General features: G+C 44.0%; 1 protein-coding gene across 6 annotated transcripts in view; it reads right to left on the bottom strand.

Moving 5' to 3' along the window:
* Window positions 1-13,975, bottom strand: part of ANO4 (anoctamin 4) — a 288,919-nt gene that overhangs the window by 27,089 nt on the left and 247,855 nt on the right. For all 6 annotated transcript variants that reach the window (XM_060245247.1, XM_060245249.1, XM_060245245.1 and 3 more), the window contains 3 exons: window positions 11,545-11,709; window positions 2,052-2,088; window positions 1,147-1,258 (listed from right to left, as the gene is read on the bottom strand). In XM_060245247.1, the coding sequence (XP_060101230.1) occupies window positions 1,147-1,258; window positions 2,052-2,088; window positions 11,545-11,709 (314 nt within the window). The remainder of the gene's footprint in view (window positions 1-1,146; window positions 1,259-2,051; window positions 2,089-11,544; window positions 11,710-13,975) is intronic.

The raw sequence follows: 13,975 nt of genomic DNA, 5'->3' as shown, positions 1-13,975 counted from the left end.
AGAGATTCTCTGGGACATTGATTCTGTTCTGCTGGGTTTCTATTGCCCTTACCCTTTTTTTTGTTGCTGTTTCCCCCTCCATTGGAAACAGTGGGGGATGGGGCCATAACTTTAACCCTGTACATCCAATCCTCACCAAACTTGGAACGCAGCTAAAGGAGAATTGGCTGGAGATTCCTTGTGAGTCTGGTGTCTCTAGAATTCTGGGGGGGATTCTACAATATCAGAAACCTCATGACCTAAACCAGTTCATTTAGTTCTTAAAAGTCTGTGACGGTTCATATCTCATTAATAGCTCATGAACCAGACATTCCATTAACCATGAACTGAACTGCATTTTCCCTGCTTAAGCTCATCCCTAGTGATCTCCAATCCAAGTACTAACCAGGGCTGACTCTACTTAGCTTCTGAGATCTGATGGAACTGGGCTAGCCTGGGCTGTCCAGGTCAGGGCAACAGGGCTGCATTAACAATTAGGCCAAGTAGGCACTGGCCTATGGGTCCCCTATGCCTTTAGGGGCCCTGGGCTGGCTCCCCCCATTTTCCCCTCTGCTTGCAGCCCTTCCAGCCTGCACATGCAGCCAGCAATTGAGCTGCTCTTTCCTGTCTTGCTTGGTGCGGCTGCTGCTGGCATTTGCCTCTCTCTGCCTCTCCCCCACAGCTTTGTCAAAGGGGCCTTTAAGAAGGTGCCTGCAGTCTGTAGCAGGGGCCATGGGCAGTGGGGTGGGCACTCTGACTCTAATTTGTGAGGGGACCCCTGAGATTTCTACTGCCTAGGGGCTTCCACAGGGTTTAATCTGGCACTGCAGGACGAAGAATCTCTAAGAAGGCCTTCTGTCCCATAAAAATCTTTGCCTGCTATTCCTTCCACATATGGGTAATCATAGCATCTCATCTACACCTCCAAAATACCTCAATTTAAAAGAATTTCATTATCTTTTAAAAAGAGCTATATTCGGTCCCCTACTGTATCACATTTAGTTCTAGAGCCACAAGCTACTTCATACTTAATTGTCTTTGGTTGAAAATAGACATATTATTGAAGATCTATTATTTAGTATTTGATTGAACAATAATATCATTTTCTTTCTTCGGACACTTTCAACAGTGTTCCAAGCAGGGAGGATGCATGTTTTTTAATCCTACCTTCCAAGGAAGAATGCTATATAAAAGGTAGAGCTGTTCAGATTGACAAATTGGAAAAGGAACATTTTCAAAGTGAAGCTGTTCTCCCACTCAGACTCAGTACGAGGCTGCTCTGCGAAAGAAAGGAGAACAGATTTCAAGACACTGACTCCAATTAATGCTCAGATTAGGAGGAACAGTAAGCATGTGGCAAAGACTTGACTGCTGATCTTGTTGCCCAATCCCACACGTTTACTTGAAAGTTCAACCAAACCACAGAGTTCCCATTAGGTTCAATGGGATTTACTTAAAGTAAGAGAGTGTAGGATCAAAGCATTAATTTTAGGAATGGACTACTGGGTAAATTTTATCTGCAAATAAGCTAGATAAAATTCTATTCTGTTATAAAACTGGCTTGGCAAATTTGCAAGAAGTTAAAAGGAACAGACCACACTTGGCAGGAGGACATGTTGCTTGTTTTATATTGGATATCAGAGATTGCAATTATATTTTTATGTACTCCGGTCTCATAGAATGGAACCCCCTGTACTGAATTTAATAGTTAATGCTGGCAGAATGTGCTCCAAGACACTGGATGATGAATTCCAAACTGACTTCCCTTTGGGGAAGACTTTGCTATTTATTCCTTGAGTGCACAACTGGTCTGATTGGGACACAAACATAAAATATGCAACATGCTGCAAAGACCCCTTAGAAAGGAATCAGCAGAAAGAAACAAAAACATGCCATGTTCAGAATAGCTAAACTGGGCAGGATGCTGAAAAGTACACCAGTAATATTCCAGGGACAGATATACAGGAAACTGCCAATATGTGTATTTTTTTAAAAAAAGTGTTAATATTTACTGAATAACTGAAGGTGAAATATGCTACTGAAGATGCTGCATCACTTTTATCACCACTTACCTAAATTTGTAAGAAAAAGAGCAACCTTTTCATACAACTGCAATAAAAACAGGATGTGATTAATAAATTAATATTTAATAAAATACAGAAGATTCCTGAAAATAATCTAAAATTACCATCTTAAGAACATAAGAACATAAGAGAAGCCATGTTGGATCAGGCCAACGGCCCATCCAGTCCAACACTTAAAATCTCCTTCTTCCATACCATAAGAATGAAGCTAACACTTAACAGACAAAGATTTGATTTTGAAAAAGATGACCCTGGAAGTTAGCTAGAATTACTGTAAGCATATCATGCAACCCACTGCACAAATTTTGCTGTATGCGTACATAAAGTTACAGTTCAGATTCAAGAGAGAGCACACGATACTCATTTTAAAAAACTGGAATCCTACAAGCAAATAGTTTAGTGGGCAAGTGGAAGGGAAGACCCTGAATCCAGTTCCCATTCAAATAGCTAATTTGTGGGATTTCAGCTGTCTGTGTATACCACTCCTCATATTAGGGATATATGTGCAGAAATGTTATCCTATATATGCAGGACAGCTAGATGCACAGGAATGTATGCATGAAGATTCTTGTGGGGAGCGTTACTCTATGATCTTTCAGACTGTGGCCTAGCTCAGATTTTGATCTGCAAATTTTGTCATTTTGAAAGCTTCACTGAGGATCCCACTTGTTTATATATTTGATGGAAAGCAATATTGATCTTAACAAGCTTTTGCATTCCAAGATGAAGCCAAAGATAATTTCAGTAAATGGCTGTATGGTTGTCTTGGAGATGTTTGCTGGAATGTTAGCTAATCATCTAATCCTATCAAGATAAATGTATGAAAGAATGAATTACTGCCAAGTGTGCCCTGCTCATTAGTCTCTTTAGTGCTCCTTAACTCCACAGTTATAGTGTTATTAATATAACCTTGAAATAAAAGGGGGTTTTGTACAGATAAAAATGAATTTGAGCATTAATTGGCATTCTGCACACACACACCAATACTGTCACAAATGTAATCATGTGAAACTAAAGTAATCTGTTATAAGTGGGTGGAAATCTCCAGAAACTGCAAAGGAAAAATGGATAGTGCAACTTATCAAGTCACCAGTGATGCACATGCACACATGCATCTGTTTCAGTATGGTGTATGTATTTCAAGTGTTTTATAACCATTGATTTAGTGGACAGTGATTCTCAAATCATCAGTCCCAAACAGCCCTGGATTAACCATTAAGCAAAATAAGCAGTGGCTTAGGGCACCAAGGGAAGGGAGGCACCATGGAGATTTTTCTCCTAGTTATCATGCTTTCACTGCCACACTCAACTTTTGTTGAATTTTTGTAATCTTCCTTATCTGCCATGTTCAACTTTAATCTGCATTGTTAATTTTTTTCCCCTTTGGCACAGAGAGCACTTATTAAATCTTAATGTCTTGTCAATTAAGCGATTGAAGGGCCAAGGGGCTGCACTGAGGGCATCACTGGGCCTAAATCTAGTCCTGGTTCCAATCAAGATGTTCCTGTTAACAGATAGCCCAAAATGGAGATCCCACCTACCCAGCTTGAAATGAAGAACTCTTCTCAGCGGAGATTGTATATCCTACTATTTTGGGAAGCAGAAAAGGTCTGTTTTGCTTATACTTGCCATACCTTATATGGCAGAGAAGCCGAGGATCCTGTTCACTGCTTATTGAAATAGCCAATTCATAAATAATTTGGATTTTTTTTCTTCAGGTGTTAATGGGCAAAGAAAGTTTATCTGACCTTCAAAACCTGACAGAAAGTAACAGCTCAGTCAGCACACTATGCCTTAATCTTGTCAAAATCTCATGCTGTAAGGATTAAATCAATTGCAGTCCACTGTTTTGGATTTTTGATGTAATTCCTATTCATCCTTTCTCCTGATCTTGTTCATGGTCTCTGTGCTTCACAATCATGGGATAGAGTGCTTGCGCTGATCCCCGAATCGGTACCTAAAAAGCCTGGGATTTTTTCGTGCTCGGCACCAGTGGGCATGCGCAGGCGTCCCAGTACGTATGCTCACCAGAGCCAGCGCGAGGATCCCACCAGTTCCTTCTTGACTGCTGTGTTGAAAGGATCTGCTTTTGACTGCTCTGGTCGGTGCCTGGTAATCTGTTAGATTTCCTCTTCTTGCCCGTTTGTTGTTTTTCTAGTTAATAGTTGATAGTTAATAGTTGTTGTTTAGAAAAAAAAAAGACTTTGTGTTGGACTTTGCCCCTCGGGGCTTTATTTCCCCCTTCCCTTGTGGGCTCCGGTCCCATGGAAAGGCGCTGGGGGTTCTTCAAACACTGCTTGAAGTGCGATAGCAAAATTGCACCCCCTGACGGTTACTCCCTCTGCTTGTTGTGCCGGGGTGAGGGACACCGTGTAGACTCGTGCCCGCATTGTTTGAAGTTTTCGAAACAAACCCCAAAAAATCGTGTGGAAAGGCTATCTTCATCCTTAGTTGAGTTGGCTCTTCGGCCGCCTAAAATGGCTGCCGATCCGTTGGCATCGATGGGGGATACTACTCCGGCTCTGGCTTCGACATCGGTCGAACCATCGTCACCAGAGCAGGGCAGACCCACGAAATGACCCTCTGAGGGGTTAGTGGTGCCCACACCATTGAAGAAACGTTGGGACGAGTCGGAGACCTGATCGTCCCTCCCGAAGAAGCGCAAATTGAAGGAGAAGTGGAAGAAGGACAGACTTTCCTGCACTCCTTCTCGGGATGCCTCGATGGAGTTGGGGTCGGCGCAAGTTGCTCCACCTGGTGTCTCCCAGTCCTCAAAGCCCGTCGGTACCCAGGAGCTGCGGCTCGCAGCCACTCCATCTTTCAGGATCGGAGCAGGAAATAGACCTAACGCAACGGACTCATTTGTCCAGGTCGGGGTCGTGTCATCGGAGCAACAGTGGTTCGTTGGAAGTCAAGGCTTCGGCACCGCACGAACCTCTAGCACCATTGCCGCCTATTACAGAACGGAGAGAGCTCAAGCCGAGTGCTGTGATGTGTTGTTTCCTGCCTCCTCCATTGTGGGACCGACGCCAGTGGCCTTGCTCATATGGACCGTATTCATATCCATCACCATACCCATGGTACCCTCCCCGGGAGTTGCCGGAATGGGATCAGCGGTCAGAAGCCTCTTTCTTGAGATTTTCGCATCGATTGGCCACTCGATATGCACCTTCGGCATCGGTGTTGATTCCACCCGAGAGACACAGAGAGTGGTCTGGGGACCAGCAAGCTCATCCGTTGGTATTGCTCCATTTGCCTGAACGTGCTTCGATCCCGGTGTTATCCGAACACTCTGTGAGGAGAGAGTCTTTGACATCGGACTCCGAGGTCGGTACTGATGATCAGGACAGAGCAGCGGAACCTTCTCCAGATTCTCATATTGCTGAGGACCTTCCCATATCACCTTCGGAAGATCTCAAGTCTTATGGGGACCTGGTGAAGCGGATGGCACAGTCTCTCTCCCTTCCAGTAGTCCAACCACAGCCAATTGTTGATGACACTGTGTTTGACATAATGCAGAGGGATACATCGACGGCTGTGGCCCTTCCTGTAACTAAAGTCATTCCGCAGGCAGTGAAGGAGCCCTGGGCAAAGCCAGCATCTACACCAATCTCTACGCATCACCTGGACCACATGTACTGTGTTCAGGAGGCTGGTGCTGAGTTCCTGTTCCCCCACCCCAAGTCTAATTCGGTGGTGGTTTCGACATCTTTAAAGGCGCGTAAGACCCACTCCTCTCTACCTGACAAAGAGGGCAAGAAAATCGACAATGCTGGCAGACGATTCTACTCAGCGGGAGCTCTGGGACTAAAAATCTCAAATTACGTTGCATGTATGGCTCGCTACCAGTACTCGATATGGGAGCAGCTCACACCTTTGATGTCATCCTTGAGTGAGGAGAAGAGGGCTTCATTTAAGAAGCTACAAAGAGAGGGTTTTGCCGTGGCCAAACAACAGCTGGCTGCGTCAAAACACATGGTGGATGTATCTGCCAAGACCCTCACTTCTGCCATCTCCCTGTGCCATCACTCTTGGCTATGGTCTACAGCTTTTCAGCCTGACACCAGGGCTTATGTTGAAGACCTTCCTTTTGAGGGTGAAGGTCTTTTCAGTTCCACCACCGATAGTGTCCTTCAAGAAATGGACAAAAGTATCAAGACCTCAAGAAACCTTGGTGTCCCTGCTTCTACTAGGGCTGGCAAGCCTAAGCAGTGGCATAAATCTTGGCCCAAGAGGTCTTATCAGAAATTTTCCCCTGAACAATCGTGGAGACCTTGTTCTTCTCAGATGGAGAGTAGATCTCCTTATCGGGGAAACAACAAATCAAGGTTTACCTCGCCTTCTGCGACCACCAACAAATCTAAGGGCTCCCGCCCTCAGAAGCAGGGCCTTTGACTTTTCTGCTGCATGCACCGTCGCTCCTCTTTCTCATCACATCTGCCTCCATCACCATCTACCGGCTTGGGAGTCCATCTCCACAGACAGATGGGTTCTCTCCATCATAGCAGAAGGTTACAAGATAGATTTTGTTCAGGTTCCGACTCAGTCAGTGATTGTCACCACACTTCCTTCCCGCCCCCTGCTAGAGGAAGTAAGCAACCTCTTGCAGAAACAAGCCATAGAACCGGTCCCGATAGTGGCCAGAACAGGGGGGTTCTATTCTCATTATTTCCTGGTCCCCAAATGGGATGGGGGATTGAGACCAATTATGGACCTTTGAAATCTGAACAAGTTTATCGTGTACCAGAAATTCAGGATGTCTACTCTGCAAACAATCCTTCCCCTCATCAACCAAGGGGATTGGATGGCAACGTTGGATCTCAAGGATGCCTACTTCCATGTCAGCATCCATCCAGCTTACAGGCATTTCCTTCGGTTTGCGATAGGCTCCAACTATTTTCAGTTCAAAGCCCTTCCATATGGCCTGTGTACTGCACCACGGGTGTTTACCAAGATGATGAGTGTTGTAGCTGTATTTCTTTGGCTTCGGCTTCTGTATATCGATGACTGGCTCCTTGTGGCGGATTCGGAAAAGCGTCTATCTGGCCATATTGCAACCGCTCTTCGTCTTCTTCACACCTTAGGTCTGCAGGTCAATATGAAAAAGTCCCATCTCATACCATCAAGGACAGTTCAGTTTATCGGGGCTCTGCTGGACATAAACCTTCATTGTGTTTTTCTGCCTCAGTAGAGAGCGATGAACATTTTCAATCTCGTCCATCTGTTTCAAAGCCAGAAATGGGGCACCGCACAACAGCTGCAGCGGATGCTGGGGCTGATGGCGGCGACTACCGGTGTGTTGCTGTTTGCAAAACTGCATATGAGAGGGCTTCAACTCTGGTTCCTCAGAAAGTTTTGGCCTTTACGGGACTCACCTCGAAAGAGGTTCACGATTCCACCCTCGATCCTTCGGGCCCTGGAATGGTGGACATCCAGAGACAACATCTGTCAGGGAGCTTCTTTCCATCTGCCTGTAACGACACTTATGATCACCACAGATGCGTCCTTATGGGGCTGGGGTGCTCACATGGATTCTCTGTGTGTGGGGGGGCCTTGGTCTCCACAGCTGACTCGTTGCCTTATAAACTCAAAGATCTATAGTTGCAGGTAAGCAACCTGTCTTTATGGCTGGTGGCTGATGAAAATAAACTTGAACTTGGCAACTTACTGCTGTCAAGGACCTGCCTACCTCAGGAACCGCCTCTCTCCATATGTTCCCCAGAGAGCACTGCGTTCCAGTTCACAAAATCTTTTGGAAATCCCTGGGCCTAAGGAGGCCAAACTTAAAACAACTAGGGAGCTGGCCTTCTCTATAAAAGCGCCCCAATGGTGGAATCAGCTGCCGGAAGAGGTGCGGGCCCTGCGGGACCTCAACCAGTTCCGCAGGGCCTGCAAAACCGCCCTCTTCCAAGAAGCCTTCAAGACGTGACCAGACTGAATATTACGCTGCCTGGATAAATAGAGACTGTAGCACCACCGTATTGTTTTAGCTTTTTAACATTAATTTATATTTGTATTTGTATTTATACTGCGAATTGATTTTACCTGTATTGTTATATCATGATACCACATCATGTTTTTGTAAGCCGCCCTGAGCCTGCCCCGGCGGGGAGGGCGGGATATAAATAAAAACTTATTATTATTATCATACAAATTCTAAACTGGCTACTGCAAAGTAGGGGTGTGCATTCAGTTCGGCTGAACCGAATCAGCCGCCGAATCACCACTGATTTGGCTGCATACGGAATCGCCTGCAGCTGATTCCAATTGGGACTCATTATGCGGGAGTCGGCTCCCCGTATACTTCCATATATATATTCGGAAATATACGGAATTCAATGCAAAAGGCGGGAAAGGGGCTTCTGCAGCCTCAGGGGAGCTGCTTGCCTCCTTTCACGCCTTTTCCCGCCTCTCCCATAGCCTCCCTGGGATCAGGGAGGGGAGGGAAGGGGAAGAGGAGCCCCATCAGCCAATCCAAAGCATGCATTTGCAAAATGTATTGCAAATGCATGCTTTGAAGGGCTTTTGTGTAGCTGATCCTCCAGCCATCAGCAACAATGTTGTTCTTTTGTCTGGCCAATCACAGAGCAGTGCTGCTGTGTTGGTGTGTGTGTTGGTGTGAGAGATTGTGCTCTGCTGCTGGCTGGCTTTGGCCTCAGCTGCTGCTGCTCTCTCTCTCAGCCTTACCAGACTTCCCTGGAGTAGAGAAGACAAGGTAAGACAATCTTGGGGTTCTTGTTTTTATTGTAGTTGGTAAAAGGACTTTTTAAGACTCAGAGTCTTTTTACTTATCCAGATTTGGGTGGTGGTGGTGGGTAGCTTATTTGGGGTTAGGGGGTAAGGGGTTTCTGCTTGGGGAGGGGGTCTGGGGTGGGGGTGGGGTTTGCCAACTTGCCCATATCTTACTTTAGTGAGAGGACTTTTTAAAGTGCAGTGTCCTTTTACTTTTACTTATTTGGGTGGCTTGAATTTCTTGGGGTTAGGGTGAAGGGTTTTTTTTGGGGGGAGGGGTTGGTAAAGTTTCTGTATTGTTAAAAGTTAAGGTTTTTTTACTGTTTTAAAAGGATTTTGTGTTTGATTTGTTGCTGCTGTGTTCTGCTGCTGTTGCTCCTTTTCTCTTCTGGTTCTTGGGGGGGAGTGCTGTTTGGCCTAATTTTCATTGTTTAAAAGGCCACTTTTTAACAGCTGAGTTTCTTGGCCTTCTCCTGTTGTCCCTTTTTCCTGGTTCTGTTTTTTTTGGGGGGGGGGAAGCTGGCACCTGGGTGAGAGACCCAGAACCAGCAGGCTTGTTGTGCTTTGCCAGCTCTCCCCGTGTTGTTTGGGGCAGGGCTGGAGAGCTGGCATCTGTATATTGTGTGTTTTTTGGCAGGGAAGCTGGCACCTGGGTGAGAGACCCAGGACCAGCAGGCTTGTTGTGCTTCGCCAGCTCTCCCCGTGTTGTTTGGGGCAGAGCTGGAGATCTGGCATCTGGGTTTGCTGCAGCCAGGTCTGCAGAGCAGACCTTGAGCAGATTGTGTTTTGTGTGGCAGTGACGTTGGCAACTGGGTTTATTGTTTCCAGGCCTGCAGGGTTCATAGAGTAGATAGAGGGATGTAGTGCATTTGGGTCCTATAGAGATTATCTGGTGTGAAGTTAGGTTTGGCTTTGGTGCCCCAGGAATTGGACCCCCTGGTCCAATTTTTTTTTTTTTGGCCTTGTGGGTTTTGTGTGGGACAGTGCCTGAAGCTGCACAGCAGTTTGGGGGGCTCTCCTCAAAACCTCCTGCTCCCCATAACCACTTTTCCCATGACAATTACAGTGAGGAAGTGGCTCTAATTGTTTTTTTCTCACCATTGGGAGCAGTGTTCCTTTTGGGGTGCCCACAGATGGGTGCAGTCTTTTTGGACCAGGGGGGTTGCATGCTGGGGAGTCCCCTGAAGCTGCCCTGCAGTTTTGGGGCCTCTCCCTCAAACTCCCCTCTGGCCAGAGCCACTTTCCCCACAGCAATTATAGTGGAGGAAGTGGCTAATTGGGCTTCCCCCATCATTGTTGGCAATGGGACTTTTGGGGAGCCCAAAGACAGGGACCCCCTGGCCCAATCTTTTTGGGACTTGGGAGTTTTGTAGGGGAGAGTCCCCTGCAGGTTCCCTGCAGTTTTTGGGGCTCTCCCTCAAACCCCCTGCCCCCCCAGTAGCCTCTAATTATGTTGCCATTGATTTCAATGGGCCATAGGGTATAATGGTGGAATAGGGGCACCCTCTTTGGGTGCCCCTGGAATGGGACCCCCTGGCCCAATCTTTTTGGGACTTGGGGGGTTTGTAAGGGAGAGTCCCCTGCAGGTCCCCTGCAAATTTGGGGGCTCTCCCTCAAACCGCCTCCCCTCCAGGCGGCTTCAAATACACCCTATTTGGCATTGATTTCAATGGCCCATAGGGAATAATGGGGCCGTATATTCGGAAATAGCCGCGCATCTACCGTATATACAGCTATTCCAACTACGGAATTCAGAAATACACGGGATTCTGAATTTTTTCCCCGTATACTTCCGAATCCGTGTAATTCCGAATTTTTTTTTTTTGCACATCCCAACTGCACAGGTATACTTCATCTGGATCTTAGCTTAGTGTGGATACCATCAGATCTGCTGAGTGTGATCTATGCTATACCATCCACATGCAAAGCACATACAAAAAGGCACTCTAAGGAATTTCTTTTCAAATATGGCACTTTTATCTCAACAGCATAAGGACATTAAAAGAGCCCTGCTGGATCAAATTCATGATCCAGCTTGTTCAGTATCCTGTTTCATACAGTAGCCAACCAGTTACACTGGTGGGCAAACAAACAGAGCACAGAGGCCAAGGCCTTCCCTGAATGTTGCCTCCTAGCAGTGGTATTCAGAGGTTCACTACCTCTCAGTGTTGCTATTATTTACTGAAATTTATTGATGTTCAAGCTCAAAACATATTCTGAAAATGAAGGTGATGCCAATTTTTTTTCTACTGCACATATCTCACTATTTATCCATTATGTTTCTAAATAGTCACACAAAACATTCTATTAATACCATTTGGAAAGATAATGAATGAAGCACCCCTAAAACCTTCCTATTTAGCATCTGTAGCACTTTATAGTTAGAAACAGGTTTTAAAATAGATTTTTAAAAGCTATTGTTTGACACTAAATTATAATGAGTGATTTTCTTATTTTTATAAAAATTATTCCTCTTCTTTAAGGCCTTGTAGACAACAGATTCAAACAAATAATTAGGTTTTGCAATCTCCAGCTGTAAATCATTGATCTTTTAAAAAATTCATTTTGTCTTTACTTTTAATGACTGCAACTGGGTAATCTCACCACAGTTAGAATTTGGTCTGATAATATCTGAGTGGCAGTTCTAAATAATTCTAAAGGGGACTTCTGTTTCCTGTTGGAGAAAACCAGTGGGAAACAATCACATCATAACTGACTGAAATGTAGAAAGGCAATTATCTCCACTTACGACATTCAATAGCATGATGATGCAAAAGTTGATGCAGACTGCAGTCCCTGTCGTTGCAACCTGAGAGTTATTCCTGATTAAAGCCCACTTAAAGGCAGCAAAAGTGCTAACCGTCACAACTCGGTAAATAACAATGCCAAAAACAGCAGCAATCACCACACATATCTACAGGATGGAAAGGAGAGAATAGAAAAGTAACACAAAAGTTATCCAGTAGTGATAGACTCCTCCTGCAATTCTTGCGAATTCAATCTAGCCATCCAAACATTCAAGTGAAAGATTACAAACCAATGCTGTTCTGATTTTCTTGCAATGGCTTAAACATTGGCCTGCCTTGTGGAGACGGAGAACCAGATTTTATGACTGTATCCTGCATAGCAACACTAGTTACACCATCTTCTAATGTCTCAGGCTGCATACATAACAGCCCATGTAAAACTTTCCGCATGTCACTCCAAAAGGTACTTTTTGCACCCATTTAGCATCATGGGTAGTTCTAGAATTATATTATGCCATGGGTAGTTCTAGAATTATAAGGATGCTCACATAATTCTCCCAGTTCACATTTTCCCATGCATTTGGTTTCCTGAATTACCTCCTCTTGTCAGAGAAGCACCAAAGCTTCATTACCCCATTTTATATCCAGATTTTGTTCAGATTGCTGTCCATGCAGAGTTTGCCTCAGTCTGTAGTCTACATCCCCTCTATCCCTCCTTATTGTCTCCATATACATATGCATTGATTAAATTATATGTTATTGTATGATCACATCAACAGTTCTGTTTATATACTATTTTAACCAATGTGTCTGTTAAAACCATTCATATAAAATAATCAGTAATGAAAAAAGATACAAACTGGCAAGTTATGCACAAACCCCTAAAATTCTCCAGTTTAAATCAAAATGCAGGTGAAGTGGGGCACAGCCAGCCTATGGTATGTTAAAAAAAAAACCTGAAGAGATCTTACTTGCTAGAGAACCATCTTTGAATGTGCTAATGAAATACATACACCTCAAACTGACAGCAAGGTAAATCCACAAGGACTTAAATATATGGTGACACAACTAACTCCTTAATAATGAGAGACACCCTGAAAGACAACTTATAGATAGATTGAAGACATTACTGTCATGGAAGTGTGATCTATGTGGAGAAAGTCCAGATTCCAGGCTTCTCAAGTTGATCTCTGTGGTGACTGACAGTATGGTACTGGTGAGCCATTTTGTAGGTCTCACTTCTTTAAAGTGCATGCATGCTGATAGTACTAAGTCACCTTGGATAGTTTCCCAGAGAAATGGCATACAAATTCTTTAAAACAAATAAACAGCACTATATAAACTCTATGTGCAATATTTGTGATCTTATAAACTGAAACTGGGAGATTTCCCTCTGTTTTGGCCTGTATTTTCTCTTTGACTGCGTGGTTCACTTTGTTCCCTTCCCTATGTGTTGTGTTGTTGGTTTCAAAATAGTCAGCTACATAATAGGTAATATAATAACTGATTCTGAAGATGAGTCTTTCTGTTCTGTCAGTATCCTCTATGTGAAATTTTTGTTCATCTTGTCCAGTTCAAGTGTACTAAAATCCAGTTAAATGAACTTAAACAATTTCATGTCTATTCAACAAAATTATCAAGGTAATATCTTGGGAGGAGATAGCAATGATTAATGCAAAATCTACCATAATAATTTTTGCTTGTATTTATTACTGGATTTTATATTTTCTAACTTAGGGTTAGGAATCTATTCAAATGAATGGAGGGGGAGTGATTGGGATCCACAAGGCTATTTAGCTTAATAAGATCTCTGCTTAATGGTGAAGCCCTTACAATAAGTAGTAGGAAACCACTAGGAACGGTCTTGTAAGAATAGGATGGGATACAGATGTAATTAAAAAAGACAATCAGAGAAGTTTCAGAATTTATCTTCTGAAGTAGCTAAGGTGGTTTGTCAACAATGGAAAAAAACCCTATAGATTTTGCATTCTGCCCCCAACAAAGTTTATAGCCTTGTAGAACTTCTCCATACTCTGAAAGGTTCAACCAGGCTCTGTTTCAGCAAAGCAATTAAGACAAGAGTTGCTTAATTGCTTTTCTGATTAAGGATGGGCTTACAGAAAAACGTATGCTTTTCTGATGAAACAAGGCTTTATGCTGAGTACATCAAATCTCTTGAAAAGATGCCACGATGATCCGTCCTTCTCAAAGAAGTCAATTAACACTGATGTTAATTGATGATGACACAAGAAGAACTCAAATGAGGTCTAAAGAGATCTAAGCCACAGTCACCATAATAAAAACAGTCCCTGTAGACCGAAGGGTACAATGCTTGCAAAGTGGTTAGGGACCTGCATCTGAAGAAGCACTTATTCAAATGGAAAGTGTTATCACTGTCAATATGAGAGATGAAGCAATGAAAGCAAAGTATGG

This window comes from Heteronotia binoei, chromosome 8 (genome assembly GCF_032191835.1).
Source record: "Heteronotia binoei isolate CCM8104 ecotype False Entrance Well chromosome 8, APGP_CSIRO_Hbin_v1, whole genome shotgun sequence".
In the NCBI taxonomy this organism is placed as follows: Eukaryota; Metazoa; Chordata; class Lepidosauria; order Squamata; family Gekkonidae; genus Heteronotia; species Heteronotia binoei.
The sequence above is the reverse complement of the archived record's forward strand: the minus strand, read 5'-3'. Positions and strand labels throughout refer to the sequence as shown.